This window comes from Brachypodium distachyon, chromosome 2 (genome assembly GCF_000005505.3).
Source record: "Brachypodium distachyon strain Bd21 chromosome 2, Brachypodium_distachyon_v3.0, whole genome shotgun sequence".
NCBI lineage: Eukaryota > Viridiplantae > Streptophyta > Magnoliopsida > Poales > Poaceae > Brachypodium > Brachypodium distachyon.
Window position 1 is genome coordinate 16,952,910 of NC_016132.3, and position 14,873 is coordinate 16,967,782.

The 14,873-nt window shown below is 53.9% G+C and overlaps 3 protein-coding genes across 3 annotated transcripts; 1 reads left to right on the top strand and 2 right to left on the bottom strand.

Moving 5' to 3' along the window:
• Positions 1 to 10: 10 nt before the first annotated feature.
• LOC100820900 (photosystem I assembly factor PSA3, chloroplastic) lies at positions 11 to 1,427 on the bottom strand. Its single transcript, XM_003568017.4, has 3 exons — positions 999 to 1,427; positions 749 to 913; positions 11 to 643 (listed from the first exon to the last, which is right to left on the bottom strand). Exons 1-3 carry the CDS (start codon positions 1,347 to 1,349, stop codon positions 326 to 328), a joined length of 834 nt encoding a protein of 277 aa, XP_003568065.1. The 5' UTR covers positions 1,350 to 1,427; the 3' UTR covers positions 11 to 325.
• A 2,099-nt stretch (positions 1,428 to 3,526) lies between these two features.
• Positions 3,527 to 4,822, top strand: LOC100821198 (zinc finger CCCH domain-containing protein 37). Its single transcript, XM_003568018.4, has one exon. The coding sequence runs from the start codon at positions 3,641 to 3,643 to the stop codon at positions 4,469 to 4,471; it is 831 nt and encodes a 276-aa protein (XP_003568066.1). The 5' UTR covers positions 3,527 to 3,640; the 3' UTR covers positions 4,472 to 4,822.
• A 1,428-nt stretch (positions 4,823 to 6,250) lies between these two features.
• LOC100822109 (probable alpha-glucosidase Os06g0675700) lies at positions 6,251 to 14,278 on the bottom strand. Its single transcript, XM_003565970.4, has 5 exons — positions 13,987 to 14,278; positions 12,905 to 13,183; positions 9,241 to 9,647; positions 8,889 to 9,119; positions 6,251 to 8,746 (listed from the first exon to the last, which is right to left on the bottom strand). Exons 1-5 carry the CDS (start codon positions 14,181 to 14,183, stop codon positions 7,212 to 7,214), a joined length of 2,649 nt encoding a protein of 882 aa, XP_003566018.1. The 5' UTR covers positions 14,184 to 14,278; the 3' UTR covers positions 6,251 to 7,211.
• Between the last annotated feature and the right edge of the window lie 595 nt (positions 14,279 to 14,873).

The window sequence follows — 14,873 nt, forward strand, 5'->3', positions numbered from 1 at the left end:
GCTTTTATAATTTTGAGTACTGGGTACATAAGAATCTTATGATAGTATTTGAATAAGAACCTAGAAAACTGAAGCTAAAACATTGTTATTCCTAACTCGTCTCATCGTCTGATAACGCACATCACACTGCGACACCAGAAGGAGCCGAGGAGAATTACATCAAGAATATTGTTTCCAGTGTGCAAATTGCAGCAACGCACGTATAATGGCTGGCATCTTATCCTCCTACCACGCCTAGTTGAAACTCATTCTCCATCCATCTGTTCCTCAGACTGAATAACACACCATCGGTCGATTGATCTATCTGACAAAAATGTCCGCCGTCTCATATCGAGTCCAGCTTGTTCTGCTGCAGGAACTCCAGATCCTTGAGCTGCCGCTGCACCACCTCCTTGGACACGACCTTGGCGGACACCAACCTCTCGCCATCCGCCACTTGCTTCGCCATGGCGGATACCATCCTCTCCACCGCCGGCCTCCCCACCGACGGGAACACCGCGTTCAGCATCGTGCACAGGAGCTTCTCGTCCTCCGGTTCCACCATGTCCTGCCCGAAGCAGCACACGTAGATGGCCTCCAGGGCCTTCTCCGCCCGCACCTCCATGGGTATCTGCGGCGCTTGCCCCTTCGATTTCGCTCGTTTCTGCATACATCACAGTTTGTTTATGGAGCTTGTTCAGGGACAAATTGCCGGATACTTCCCGATGTGGCACTGAATATTGCGAGAGCTGGTATCGTGGATGCGTACCTCCCTTGCGATCTTCATCATGTCGAGGAAGGTCTCCTCCTCGTACTCGATGTCGCTGGACATGCGGAGACGCGCCACGCCTTCCAGGATCTCCTCTGTTTTCAGCAGCCCGGCGCCGACGGCGGCCAGCCAGCAGCAGAGCAGAACGTAGAAAGGATCTCCTACCTGCGCACGGACAATTCACAGTAGTAAATAAAAACAACGATGGCAACATCCTCCTCCGATGCTGAATCTGGTAATGGCGACGCACCTTGCCGCGGCGGTCGTTGAAGTCGTAGAAGGCCTGGGAGTCCATGACGGTGCACTTCTTGCTGACGCGGCGGCGGAACTCGGCGAAGTCCACGGTGTCGCCGCCGACGCCGCCGTCGTCGGTCAGGATGCGCGCCACGAGGCCCACCACGGGGAGGGCCCCCACGATGCGGCCCAGGATGGCCGCCGGCGAGTTCGGGTCCGGCTCCATGTACGCCACCACCGCGCCATGGCGCCGGCGACGGGGGTGCTGGGCGGATGAAGAGGAGGAGCGGCAGGGCCGACGGTGGCGCGGGAGGAAGGCGGAGGTGAGCGAGAGCTTGTGGGCGACGGCTAGTGTCCCCATGCCCATCGATGGGGTTTTCCTTGGACGCCTGCGTCTGCGTGTGGTGGGAGTGGCGCGCGCCTTATCTGCTGAAAACTCGCTCGCTTTTGGCGAGTTTTACATTCAGAACGTGTAGTGTACTCCTATCTGCTGAATTCTTCATGGTTTGTCCAACTTTTTTTAACCTAAAATCGGTACTTTTGGGGAGAGAACCTTTGAGATTCAGATTTTATGAAGGAAAAATCTGCACATCAAACGGTGGTACACTCAAGGGTGGAGGCAGAAAAAAAAACATAGGTAGGGCCACAATAGAGGAGATGCTTTATTTGGGGGGACGAAGCATAAAAACTGAATCTTATAGGACAAAATTGCAAAGGTTATGAAGGGGTTAACTACAAATTCCAAATCTTAGGGGCGGCCAGGGCCCGTGCTGGCCTGGGTGCTACCTCCGCCCCTGGTTACACTTGTATTAGCGTGCGTCGTCGTTTTTGTCTTTGACAAAACAAGACAACGTGTTATTTATTGCCAAGGTCAAAAAGACAACAAACGAGATACATGTCACCAATCAAGAGTGAGGGAAAGAAGTGAGAGAGAGCATACAAAAATTAAGGTGCATCATCAAAGTCAGAAACAAATTCGTTGAGGCCAACATTCATAGCAGAACGATCGGACTGACTAAGTGCGCGTGAGAAAATATGTAGTAGGAAATGAAAGAGGTTGACCCATGGACGTCGTAGAAGAACTCGTTAGCAATTGCCACCGCCAGGGCTCAACAATGTCTCACAGATAACACTAGTGTCCTAGGTTAAGAGAGATGTCTAAAGAAGACACGATCGTTATATCTCAGGTGAGTACGTCAGCGGGGAAAGGAGAGAGAAAGCGGAGCAATGCGACAATGGAGCGGAAGAAAGGATGAAAACGGGTTAGTGATGTGAAGAGAGTGAAACAAGAGTCCTAGTGGAGTGAAGAAGGGGCACTGAGGATACCGAGAACTAAGAAAAATTAAAAAGTCAGTTAGTGTGATTTTCAAAACTTTCAATTGCAGACTTATAAACTTTCAGCACACGTTGGCGAATGTGTTTTAGGATGGTTTTTCACATAAAAAAATGAGGCCCACGTGAACCAACCGAATAAAGAAAGAAGAAAGAACAGGATAACACAGCCCGGCCCAGCTAGCCCAGCGAAATAGGGACTCGGCTTTTCCTCGCGGTGGACGCGGGCGCCACTGACTCGATCGCCTGCCGCTATTCTACCGTGTACCACACCTCGCACGCACACACGGACACTGACATATATAGGCCTGCCATCCTGCCTCGTGATCATGAATGCCTGAAGGCTGAAGCCAGGCGACGGAATTTTCTTAGTCGGCGTCCGCTGCAGGTAGCCGCAGGCTGGCACGACGACCACAGCTTGCGCTCCAAAATCCCAAAAGACGATGCGAGTGTGTCAATGGTGAGCACGGGAAGACAGTGCGCGTGCGACACAAACTCGATCGTTCTCGATCATCCGCCGCAGCAGGGCGAAGGCCGGCTCGACCACAGCTCACGCTCCAAATTCCAAAGACGCGAGGAGGAGGGTAAGCAACAATCAACAGTGAGCGCGGGAGAAGACAGTGCGTGTGCGACTTTGATGCAGCCGAAAGCTCACACGCTCCTCAGTCAGCTGATGCAACATGCAACCATCCAAAGCTAAGGCGTACTACACTACGGATTATTAATACCGTCGTGTGTGCAAGGTGTACGGTAAATCCTGTTCTTTTTGCATCAAAAATGGCAGCGAAGCAATGTCGAAGCACTTGTAGTGTGTCAGCCGGCCGTGTGGCCTTGCCAGCCAAGCCAGCCTTGCGTGTTCAGGTTCCCGGAAAAAAGAGATGGAGGAATTAGGAAACCGCCCTCCCAACCGCTGGCCGCGATAGCGCAAAAGCGAGGAAGAAGAGAAAAAAAAGAAAAGAAGACTGAGAAGAAATAAAGAAAGAAAAAAGCGGCCTGCGCCGAGGAAGGAAAGGGAAGGTACTCCTCCTGGGGCAGCACTAGAAAACAAAACCATCGCGGCCGGCAACGTGTCGCGCAACATGCAGCACCCGCCCCGGCGCGCCTCCACGTACCACCCCCCGCACTCCCACGTACCCCCCTGCTCCCCGCCAAAACCACCCCACGCCTATAACCCGATACGGCGCCAGCCATCCCCTGCACCCGGCCCCAACGGCGCCAGCCATCTCTTCTCTGCCGCAGTGCCGCGCTCCCCACCTATAAAGCCCGGACTCTCGCCCTCTATCCCAACCCAAATCATCGCGGTTAATCGATTAGTTCTTCTCAGCCATGGTGAGCCACGAGCAGCTCCTGCAGCTCGACCCAACCGCGCTAGCCTTCTCCTGGGCCGCCGAACCAGCCCCGTCTGTATCCGAGATCCCGCCGCAGCTCCTCGTCGCGCTGGGAGAGTACCTCTCCTCGGGCGCCGCCGCCGGGCACAACGAGGGGGACGCCGGCGCCGTTGCCGACGCCGCCGACGCCGAGGCGGACGAGGAGTTCATGATGTACGAGTTCAAGGTGCGGCGGTGCGCGCGCGCGCGGAGCCACGACTGGACGGCGTGCCCCTACGCGCACCCGGGGGAGGCCGCGCGGCGCCGGGACCCGCGCCGCGTGGCGTACGCGGGCGAGCCATGCCCGGACTTCCGCCGCCGCCCTGGCGCCGCGTGCCCGAGGGGGAACTCGTGCCCGCTCGCGCACGGCACGTTCGAGCTCTGGCTCCACCCGTCCCGCTACCGCACCCGCCCGTGCCGCGCCGGCACGGCGTGCCGGCGCCGCGTCTGCTTCTTCGCGCACACGCCCGCCGAGCTCCGTGCCGCCGCGGGGCACAAGGCGGGGGGAGATATCTCGCCCCTGGCCGCGCTCTCGCCCAAATCCACGCTGACGTCTCTCTGGGAGTCTCCACCCGTGTCGCCCGTGGAAGGGGGCCGGGGATGGTGGGTGGATGCAGCCGCCGGAGACGAAGGGGATGCAGACGCCGAGGTGGAGGAACTCATGCTCGCAATGCGGGAGCTCAACTTCAGACAGGCGGCGGCGAAGGCGGCGTCCAGGACGCAGGTGCTGCCGCCGGTGACGGAGGACGACGGGCCGGACTTCGGCTGGGTGTCGGAGCTGGTGATGTGAAGAGATCCAAGCCATGCATGAGCATCATCCAAGGCGAGACTAGCTGCTCGTGTGCCCCTCAAGACAGCTTAATTGGAGTACTCAATTATTCTAGCATTTCCCCAAATTGCATCATTCTTTGTGAATAAACAAAATGTATATGATGCAAGCTGCTGAATACAGCAATTTGTAAGTTTGTAAGCGTGGCGTGGCGTGGCGTGCGTGCCCCTCCCCCCTTTTTTTTCCGAAACCAGCAACGGTTTTGGATTACATAAGCAAGTGTAGAAACAAGCGTGTAATATCTAGTAGCCTCCCCGGGGCCCTGTTTCGTGATCTATATATCATATGATGTGCTTAATTATTATGCTCAAATGCGGCGTTTCTGTATTGACATGCACTGAATCATCTTGTATGGATGTTGGATTGATCAGTGCTAGAACAAAATGGAAGAAGGCAGATACATGCATCCTGCAAAGATAGAAAGAGTGTCCTCTCGCTCTGCTCCCGCTTATACTTAAATCATCTTGTAATGGATGTTGGATTGATCGATGCTAGAACAAAATGGAAGAGCCAGATACATGCATGCTGCAAAGATAGAAAGAGAGTGTTCCTCTCGCTCTGCTCCCGCTTATGGACAAGGACGTGTCGATGTGACGATGTCACCATCGGTGTGAGGCATCGAAAAGGGTACGAGAAACATCCCCCCTGAACAGTTCGCGGTTGAGTAAAGGCGAAAGGGCAGTCTGAGATGAGCTAGCTCCACGAAGTCGCCGATCTCCCAAGTTTGTCCTGCCCCTCTAGGTAGGCAATCCGCAATCCGCAAGTAGTACACCGTATCAGTTTCAGCTCGCAGTTTCGACGCGTCCCAATCTCCCGGCTAAGATCGGTGACCACGGAGTCACGGACCAAGCGATCGGAGTATCCTATCCGATCAGCGCGGCCGGACGGACAGCCGCCGAGCCCCCGAAAACGAAACGCCGCGGGTTTACGGGGAAAACAGCGGGCGGGCGCGCGCTTTGACTCCGGGGTCGGGGGCAACAACAACTTTGCCGCGCCCAGAGCCCCAGAGTCCAAGAGGGTGGCAGGGTGCTGCCGTGCTGTGCTGGGCTGCTGGCACGCGCCCAAGTAGCCAATTCTTTCTCACATTTCTCGCCCACGCGACGCGACCACGGTTTCGGCGCAAACAAAGCCGACGGTATTTACACTCCGCGGCGCGCATATCCCACTTGTACCACTCTAAATCTGAAGTTATGATATTATTAGTACAAGCGTATGTGCAAAAGAACAAAACTTTACTTTGTTACCTAAAAGAAAAGGTACTGTGGTTGTGATTTTCTTGTCGTCCTGTCAGGATTTCGGTTGCTTTGGTCTAGGACGAGAACTACCGATGTGGACGGCACGAGCCGGGCCTGAAGTTTCTGAAAAGATGGATCATAGATTCGTAGCCGGGGGCTACCGCACGGTGTAAATCAGTAATCTGTTGGATTCATCATTATTGGCTTGGAGAAATATCTCCCCAACTCCCCAAGTGCACGAATCCATGGGAACCCACGGATCACGGTGGTTGTGTGTCCATCCGTATAGTTCGTACCGCTTTCCAGATGACCAATGTAAATATGTAATTACGGGATCCTCCTGCAAATTGGTATACAACATCAGTCAGCTTGCTGGGACGATTCCTGACATCACTGCTGTTGTGATGAAAGTTGAAAACAGAGGTTTGTACTCTCTGATGAAGTCGAAGTGAAAAACTTCTAAGAGTACGCTAGGCTGCTATCACATTGACATAGGAAGGCTCTATAATACGTCAACACATACGCATGCTTGAGGGCGTGTTTTTTTTTCCATCACTATCGTGAGATAACGGAACTGTAGTTCACCCACACGGCCACACACGTCGTTTAGTTTTTACACACTTGCCACACTTGCCGCGCACCGCGTACAAGAACGCACCCAATGCCTAAACTAGAGGTTCAGAAAAGCTGCAAACAGTAAAGGGACTACAGGCGACCACTTGCTGTCGCAACCAAGCTCACAGAGCCAAAAGATCGTAATCAGCATAAGTAAAACCAGCAGGGGGGTGTCTAACCCAATTCTCTTGGTTCCCTCAACTCTCATCAAGCTTCATCCTTGGGCCGGTATGGGCCAATTGTTTTTTGCGATACGCCGATACCCATGTAAGCCTGCTCGAGAGATCGCAGGCAGTTCTGAATTCTGATCGATCCAAGCATTCGCCCGTGCCGCCGTGCTCCTCCGCCCTCCTTCCTTGCGCCACCGCCTGCCTCCCTCTGCCCTGCGACTTTTCCCTTCTCCCTCCTCCCCTTGCGCAACGCTCTGCCCCTCGGTTCGTCGTCGTCAGGCGGTGCCGCCACGGGATCGGATGTGTCCATAGCGGAAGGACAGAAGGACAGGGAGGGAGGAGGAGCAGCGAAGGTGGGGGTACCGGTCCTCCCTCTCCTCACCGTCGACACCCCTCACGCCGTCCCCGCCGCAGGCCGCGACGGCTGGCCATGGAGGAGGGTACGCGGCCCTCAATGGTGCCCCGTTCTTTTTCTTCGATCTGCAGCTCAAGCGTATCAAAGTTCAACTTTCGGGTACAAGGAACTCCACTTAAAGACCAACATAAATTGAAAAGCGACATATTCGAATTTCTTTTTTCTTTTTTGCGTGTCGAATTCAACATACTAATCCGGTAGACTTAGAAAATACGGAGCACTCCATATTTTACTTAAGACGACTTAGAAGTAGCAGCCCCTATCTACTAGTAGTAGACTAATGGGGAAGTGGCCACCTTAAGCTCGAACTCCTCTCCGACGACCAGCGACAGCCCGCGGACGTGCGCGACGCCGAGCCCTCCTCTGTTCAGGTACCGCGTGGGGTTCCCATTCACCACTGTTCCGTTGACATAGACGGCGAGCTTCTCTTGCGGCGCCAGCGACGGGAGCCCCATGAGCACCACCTTGCCGATGACCAGCGTCCGGCTCGGTGCGTACGAGTTGTGCACCACACGCGACCTCACTCTTATCACGCCGTTGCTCCCCGTCGAGCAGCTGAACTTTATGAGGCTGAATTCGCTTCCCCTCTCGCCCATCTCCGGCGACTCGCCATCGTCCAGGAACAGGTCCCCGTTGGCCGTGCCGTCATCCGCGAGCGCGACCAGGAGGTGGAACACGCTCCGACGCGCGCACGCTGTTGTCAGCAAGCTCTGCTGCAGCGGCAGGATGTTCCCGCCGGCCACGTGCACGTTCACCGTGTCCGAGGGCGCCGGGAGCATCACACGCCTCCCGGGCCCCATGGCGGCGACGGCGAGGGAATAATCGTAGAGGCTGAACCACCGGCCAGCAGGGAAGTAGGCGTCGACGGCGGTCGCTCCCGGCTCGAGCACCGGCGAGACGAGCACGCCGCGGCCGAGCAGGAACTGCTTGTCAATGTCGTAGGTCTCGATGTCGTGTGGGTAGGAGAATAAGAGCGGGCGGGCAATGGGCGCCCCAGACGTATGCGCCTCGTACATGAGGGTGTAGATGTAGGGGAGCAGCCTGTACCGCAGCCCGAGCGCCTTTCTCGCCGACCGCGCCAATGACTCCCGGAGGTAGAGCTCCCGCGGGACTTTACTGATCGCAGAGTGTTGCCTGGAGAATGGGTACAGAGCACCGAGCTGAATCCACCGGCTGCAGAGCTCCTCCGTAGGTTCGCCGCCGAAGCCGCAGATATCGGCGCCGACCATGGGGACCCCGAAGAGGCCGAAGCTGAGCATGGTGTTGATGGAGTAGCGGAGGTCGTCCCACGTCGCGAGGTTGTCACCGGTCCAGTGCGCGGCGTACCGGCCGGACCCGACGAACGTGGAGCGGCTGAGCACGAAGGGCCGGCGGCCTGTGTCAGCGATCAAGGCGCGGTGAGTGGCGCGAGACTGGAGGAGGCCGAAGAGGTTGTGCGCGTCGTACTCGGACACGCCGCCGTGGTGCATCGCGGATGCTGGCACCGTCTTGTTGTTGATGGGACGGCGCTCGCCGTTGTTGTTGATGCGGTAGGGCGGGTCGTCCAGAGCGTTGAGCGGCGTCGGAGTGATGAAGTTGGAGATCTCGTTCATGTCTAGCCACAGCCCGTCGATCGGGACGGTTCGCCGGAAGAGGGCGATCTCATGCGCCCAGAACTCGGCGGCGCGTGGGTTCATGAAGTCCAGGAAATACGCCTCGCCAGGCCACACCTTGCCAAGGTACTCCCTGCCGTTACGCTTCAGGAAGATGTCATGCTGCATCCCGCGGATGAACGTTCCATATGTCGTGTTGACACTAATCCCTGAAAGCATGTACAGGTAGAGATCCATCACCCCATTAAACGCCGTTAATTTGTACCAGTCCATTCTCATTTGTACAGGTAGAGATCCATCATCGATAAACCGGACTAGTATGGAACTATAGATGATCGATCGGTCAAGTACCGGGCTCTAGGATGAGGACGTATTTGAGGCCGTTCCGGTGAAGCCGGTCGACGAAAGGCCGGAGTCGGCTGGCCGGGAAGTTGACCGGATCCAATGTGAAGTCTTTGAACTTGTCCATGTAATCGATGTCTGTCCACATCACCTCCAGTGGGATCCTGGCCTTGGCATAGCCGTCGACCACACCCTCCAAGTCAGCCACGTTCTTGTACCCAAACCGACACTGGTGGAACCCTGCAATGTAAGTACGTACGCCATGTTCGTTTGTACGTCAATGGAAGCAAGGGCATAATCATGATTCGCGAAATTAATTAAAGGAAACATGTATGGCAAAGAAAAGAAGGCAATTGTGTACCGAATGACCAGTAGGGCATGGGGACAGGGCGGCCAATGAGCTGGGTGTATTGGTCGACGACGTCCAGCGGGGAAGGCCCGGCGAAGAAGTAGTAATCGAGTACACCGCCGATGATTTTGTAGGTGATGTATGACCCGCCGTACAGGACGTCCATGCCGTTGCTGTTGAGGAGGAGCACGCCGTGCGTCGCATCCACGCCGGATCCGGCACCAAGCGGCGGCAACCTCACGTCCATGTAAAACGGGTGCGAGCCGTAGAGGTTCACGTTGGCGTTCCCCGCCTGGATGTCCGAGTTCCAGAGAGTGAAAGTTTCGTTGTGCAGCAGCCGAAACGTGCGCTTCGTGTGCTCCCCCAACCCGTACAGGGATGCCCGCCCTTCTGGCAGCGCCGACGTCAGCTCTAAGTACCTGCATCAGGGACATAACCAGGATTCAGACATGGGGGCGGGGCTCTCTGCGACCGCCAAGGCTCTCCGCAGTTGGGGCCAAAGAGCCAAAGTCGTATGGCCCTTCTCTTCCAGGTGGCGAATGAGGTGATTTTGCGCCTTGATCTGGCAGGTGATTCTCGAACCCTCTCAGTCGAGGAGAGGAACTTACGGGCCTTTCTGAAAGGCAAATCTCTGGCCTTGGCTTCTCTGGAACGCACGAGACTCAGACAGCGTGCCCGGGTCCGCGATCTCAGAGAAGGGGACGCAAATTCGAAATATTTCCATATGAAGGCCAACGCTCGACGACGCAAACACCTCATCCCTCTGCTGCGGCTGGATGATCGTGTTGCCTCCGCTGCTGAAGATAAATTGACTCTGGCCCAGGATTACTTCTCCAAGATTTTTGGCTACGTTGCTCCTCGCCGCCGCAGGCTCAACCTCGACGGCTTGGATCTCGGCTCCCTCTCTGCAGCTGAGGCCAGAGACCTGGAAGCTCCCTTTTCTCGGGATGAAGTGCGGAAAGTTATTTTGGATATGTCATCAGATCGTGCCCCCGGCCCCGACGGCTTCTCTGGTCTTTTCTTAAGGTATGTTGGGATGTGATTGCGGATGACATGCTGGCTGCTCTGAATTTGCTTCACAACGGCGGCTTTCGCAACTTCAAGCACCTGAACACGTCCATCCTAACCCTCCTCCCGAAAAAGGAAAACCCCTTGGACATCCAGGAGTTTAGGCCGATCAGCTTGATACATGGCTTCTCCAAGATTTTTGCCAAGATCCTCGCTACTAGACTTGCTATCAAGCTCCCGTCGTTGATCTCCAGTGCTCAAAGTGCTTTTGTGCAGTCTAGAAGCATTCATGACAACTTCAAGCTGGTGTCAAGTGTTGCTAAATCTCTCCGCCAGAAGAACAAGGCTGCTGTTCTCATGAAGATCGATATCTCCAAAGCATTTGACACCCTCTCTTGGGAATTCTCATTGAGATGCTGCACCGCAGAGGCTTTGGTGCCCGCTGGAGATCTTGGTTCTGTGGCCTTCTTGCTTCAGCCCAAATGACGATCATGATCAATGGAAGGAAAGGAGATCCCATTCAGCTGGCTCGTGGTGTTCGTCAAGGTGATCCCCTATCGCCAGTGCTTTTTATCCTGGCCATAGACTCGCTCCATGCTATCCTCCATTGGGCCGCTCGTCGTGGCCTCCTCGCTGATCTGGGTCTCCATAGTGGTATCCCGAGGGCTTCCATTTATGCAGACGATGCGGTGATTTTCTTCCGGCCAGCCCTGTCGGACATGACGGTCATCTTGGCGAATCTTCTGGCCTCAGGATTAACCTTAAAAAGTGCTCCATCACATGTATCAGATGTGACGAGGAAACTTCTCAAGCGGTTGCCGATCACTTTCAGTGCATCTGGAAAGATTTCCCGATCACATACTTGGGCCTCCCTCTCTCTATTGGACGCTTGCGCAAAGCTGATATTTGGCCTCTTGTGGATAAATTCTCCAACAAGCTAATGGGCTGGAAGCCGAAGCTTCTTTCCACCGGTGGCGGGCTCACCCTCACCTGATCGGTGCTCATGGCCCTCCTGCTCCATCTGCTCTCTGTCCTCCAACTTCCCCAATGGGCGTTGGCGATCATTAACCGCAGATGTCGAGCCTTCATCTGGCGGGGGGAAGACGAGATCAACGGCGGCCACTGTCTTTTGCCTTGGTCTAAAGTTTGTCGCCCTCTCGAGGTCGGCGGCTTGGGCATTCTGAACCTGCAGTTCTTCGGGACGGCTCTTCGATGTAGATGGCCTTGGCTCAGGTGGGTGCCACAGCCACGGCCGTGGTCCCTCACCCAAATCGGCGACAATCAAGATGCCATCTCTCTCTGCAATGCAGCCATGTTCATCAAACTGGGAGATGGATCCCGTGCTAAATTTTGGTCTGACAACTGGCTCCCAGGTGGGCGGGCTGTGCAGGATTGGGCTCCTTCCTTGTTCTCCTTCGTACGAGACTCTAGCATGTCTGTTGCCGTGGCCTTTCCCACCAACAGATCGGTCCGTGATATAAGAGGCGGCCTCTCCACTCAAGCCTTGGCAGATTATCTCAAACTCTGGGATCTGGTGTTCGGGATCGCCCTCATTGCACACCAACCTGATCAAGCTTGCTGGCGATTCTCATCCTCCGGCACCTTCTCGGTCAGTTCATCTTATAACATGTTCTTCATGACTAATACTCGCTTTGCTTGTGCCAAACCTATTTGGCGGTCTAAGGCTCCGATGAAATGCAAATGTGGCTCGTGGTGCATAAACGTTGCCTGACCGCTGATAATTTAGCGTGCCGGGGATGGCCCTGTGACCTTCGCTGCCCTCTCTGCTCGTTCGAGAACGAGGACTGCACCCACTTGTTCGTGCATTGCCGCTTCACCCAGCAGCTCTGGTTTCGTATCTGCCTTTGGTCTGGTGCGAATTTCCCTACTCCCGGCAACTCCTATTTGTGCACTGAAGATTGGTGGTTGTCGGTCAGGAAACATGCGCCCAAGCAGCTTCGCAAAGACTTTGATACCTTCACCATTTTAGTGCATTAGAGAATTTGAAAAGAGCGTAATTCAAGAATTTTTCAGCAAGAGGCACATGCTGTGAGCCGCATCTTTGATCTGACTGTGGATGATCATGGAGAGCAGCTGGATGTATTATGGATCTGTAAATTGCCCCCCTTCTTTTCATGTACTCTGTCAATAGACGCTTATTGACAGTAGTGTTGCCGTCACTTTTTAAGTTCAGGCTTCCTGTAATGTCCTAGTGCTGCTCGCAGTGATCTGTAGTCTCCCTGTATGTTGTTTTTCTTCAGGTCTGTGGTTCCTGAAGTCTGTTTTCTTCTTTCAGGCTTTGCCTGTAACTTGTACTTCCTCCTTTCTTCTCTTAATAAAGTTCGGCCACAGGCCCTTCGATTGATTACATTTGATCTTTAAACTCTTAGATGTGTACTTCCTGTGTTACTAAATATTAGAAGTCATAACTCGTAAGTCAAACTTTTAAAACTTTGACCTGCTCGTAGAAAAATCTACCCAAACCAATATGCATATACCAAGGGGGGGTTCTTGCCCCCCGGGCGTCCCCCTTAAGTCCGTCCCTGACCAACATACATGTACACATGCACACGTGCACGGGGAGGGTGCTCTTGTCCCCCTGCGCGTCCCCCTTAAATATGTCTCTGAGCAACATGCATATACAAATGTGCGGGAAAGAAAGACTTACCGGTCCTTGAAGATGAGGTTCGAGGAAGTGTCGAACAGCACGTCGCCGGTGGAGCGGCGGGAAACCATGAAGCGAAACGGGGAGGCGTAGATGGTGAAGTCGATGTCAGAACCCGCGGTAGAGAGGACGCGACGGCTAGTACGCGGCAAGGCGGACCTCCCCCGGAGCTGGAGAAGGACGTCCTCCGGTGTAGGGCGAGGGATGACGTCTTGGGGCACCTCCCATCGGGGATGATTGGCATCCGTGATGCGGACGTGAAGCCAGCTGTCCGTCTCGAGGCTGTGCCGCCAACATGACAATTTGAATGGTCAGGCGAAAAGCAAGATTCTATTAGTACCGGCATAATACACACACATTGCTATGAACTTAAAAAAAAAATACATGTTTAAATATGATGGTGTATTATTATCTATTATTTTGGATTAATATAATCCATATTCGTTCTGGTACCAATAATCTGTGCCAAATTAACAAGTAACGGGAACAGCACTAAATAATCAAGTGAATTAACGAAAATGACGGACGGTTATCACCAACTAAGTCTTGTATTTATCTTTTATAGAAGTAATGCTGAGCGTAAAGATTGTTGGCGGCATACAAAATTTTGGAGCGGAAGATTCTGGGTCGAAATCCTAACTTGATCGATCAGGCGCTCAGGGTTTTTGTTTTTCGTTAGTTCTGTACCGTTACTCTTCTGATCTTCTGGATCAAAAGTTTATCTGGTATACGCACTCCTAGTCAGTCCTTTAGTTTTTTAGATAAACAGGATCACTCCCCGGGCACATCTTCTTTATGAAAGATGAAACCAACATGTAGCCTCACGAGATCCAACAGGTTTAGGCCTGAAACCAAAACTAAAGACAGTGCAGAAGCTAAAAGCCATGAACAAAAAGAAGACTACTGAAGCTGAACTCATTTTCTTGCTGACAAAAGAGGTCAACAGCTCACGAAATCGTTGAAGCAGCACCAATCCCGACCAAACAAATCGTCGTTGTAGCTCGATGAAATTAAACATCTAAACCGTAGGATCAAGCTAAACGCTCTTTAATGAAGCCCCATGCGCGAAGCGTCGTACTACTTGCCTGGCAGTGAGGAGGAGACTCCGGACGTCGGGCCCGAGCGACGACGGTGCCGCCGTCCCGCCGGCGAGCTCCAGCCGCGCCGACAGCAGCGTCCCCGACCGCGTGACCGACGCCACTTCGTACCCCGCCGCGCCCCAAGGCACGGCGACAAGCCGGAAGAAAAGGAGGAGGAGGCCGAGGTAACTAGCGTTCGCCATTCAGAGCACGCGCGCGAGCTGGTGGTGTGCAGCAGAACGGGTCCCCTGTGATTGAGCTCTCTCGCGTACTCCTTTTTTTTTTCTTTTTTCTGAGCGGTCTATAGAAGTATAGATATGTACTACTCCTACTGTCCTACATGGCGATCGATTGGGAAAGGAGGGCCCCGTGTGCGCCCACCGGCGAGCGCAGCGGTTTGTCGGTGCTGCCGTGCCGTGATGGCCTCTGCCGGAGAAAAATCTTCGTTTTTCCCTTAAAAAAAATCTTCGTTTTTTCAGGGAGGGAATCGATCAGGAAGGATACGGCAGAAAGTGAATACTGAAAACGACACTGCCTGTTGATCCGTTCGTTCACGTCTGACCTTTCTCATCAAAGACGATATGCGACGTACGTGAGTTCGTTTTTCGTGGACTTAACTAAAAGCTGGAGCCTGGCCGGCATGTAAATATTCTGCCGGGGCCGCCCTTAAGTTTTTGATTATTCTTTCTCTAGATATTTTGTCACTCATGTTTTCATCTGATTGGCAAACGACCCTTTTTTTCCATGAAAAAACAAACTGGAGCCAGCATGATTCAGATTGAAAAGAAACGGAAACGGCGTTCTATTGCAAGATATCAAATTGAAAGTTGGCTACAGCAGTTTCAATGGCATCATGATATATACTACCCTTCCCGTTCTTAAATATAAGAAGT

What these genes read in the sequence shown, in the direction of transcription:
- LOC100820900 (XM_003568017.4), bottom strand. Translation starts at nt 1,349, where the DNA reads ATGGGCATGGGGACACTAGCCGTCGCCCACAAGCTCTCGCTCACCTCC. An exon ending in TCAACGACCGCCGCGGCAAG is followed by an intron (nt 914 to 998) that starts GTGCGTCGCCAT and finishes GTCCGTGCGCAG; the next exon opens with GTAGGAGATCCTTTCTACGT. An exon ending in TGATGAAGATCGCAAGGGAG is followed by an intron (nt 644 to 748) that starts GTACGCATCCAC and finishes TGATGTATGCAG; the next exon opens with AAACGAGCGAAATCGAAGGG.
- LOC100821198 (XM_003568018.4), top strand. Translation starts at nt 3,641, where the DNA reads ATGGTGAGCCACGAGCAGCTCCTGCAGCTCGACCCAACCGCGCTAGCC.
- LOC100822109 (XM_003565970.4), bottom strand. Translation starts at nt 14,183, where the DNA reads ATGGCGAACGCTAGTTACCTCGGCCTCCTCCTCCTTTTCTTCCGGCTT. An exon ending in AGTCTCCTCCTCACTGCCAG is followed by an intron (nt 13,184 to 13,986) that starts GCAAGTAGTACG and finishes TTGGCGGCACAG; the next exon opens with CCTCGAGACGGACAGCTGGC. An exon ending in CATGCCCTACTGGTCATTCG is followed by an intron (nt 9,120 to 9,240) that starts GTACACAATTGC and finishes CTTACATTGCAG; the next exon opens with GGTTCCACCAGTGTCGGTTT.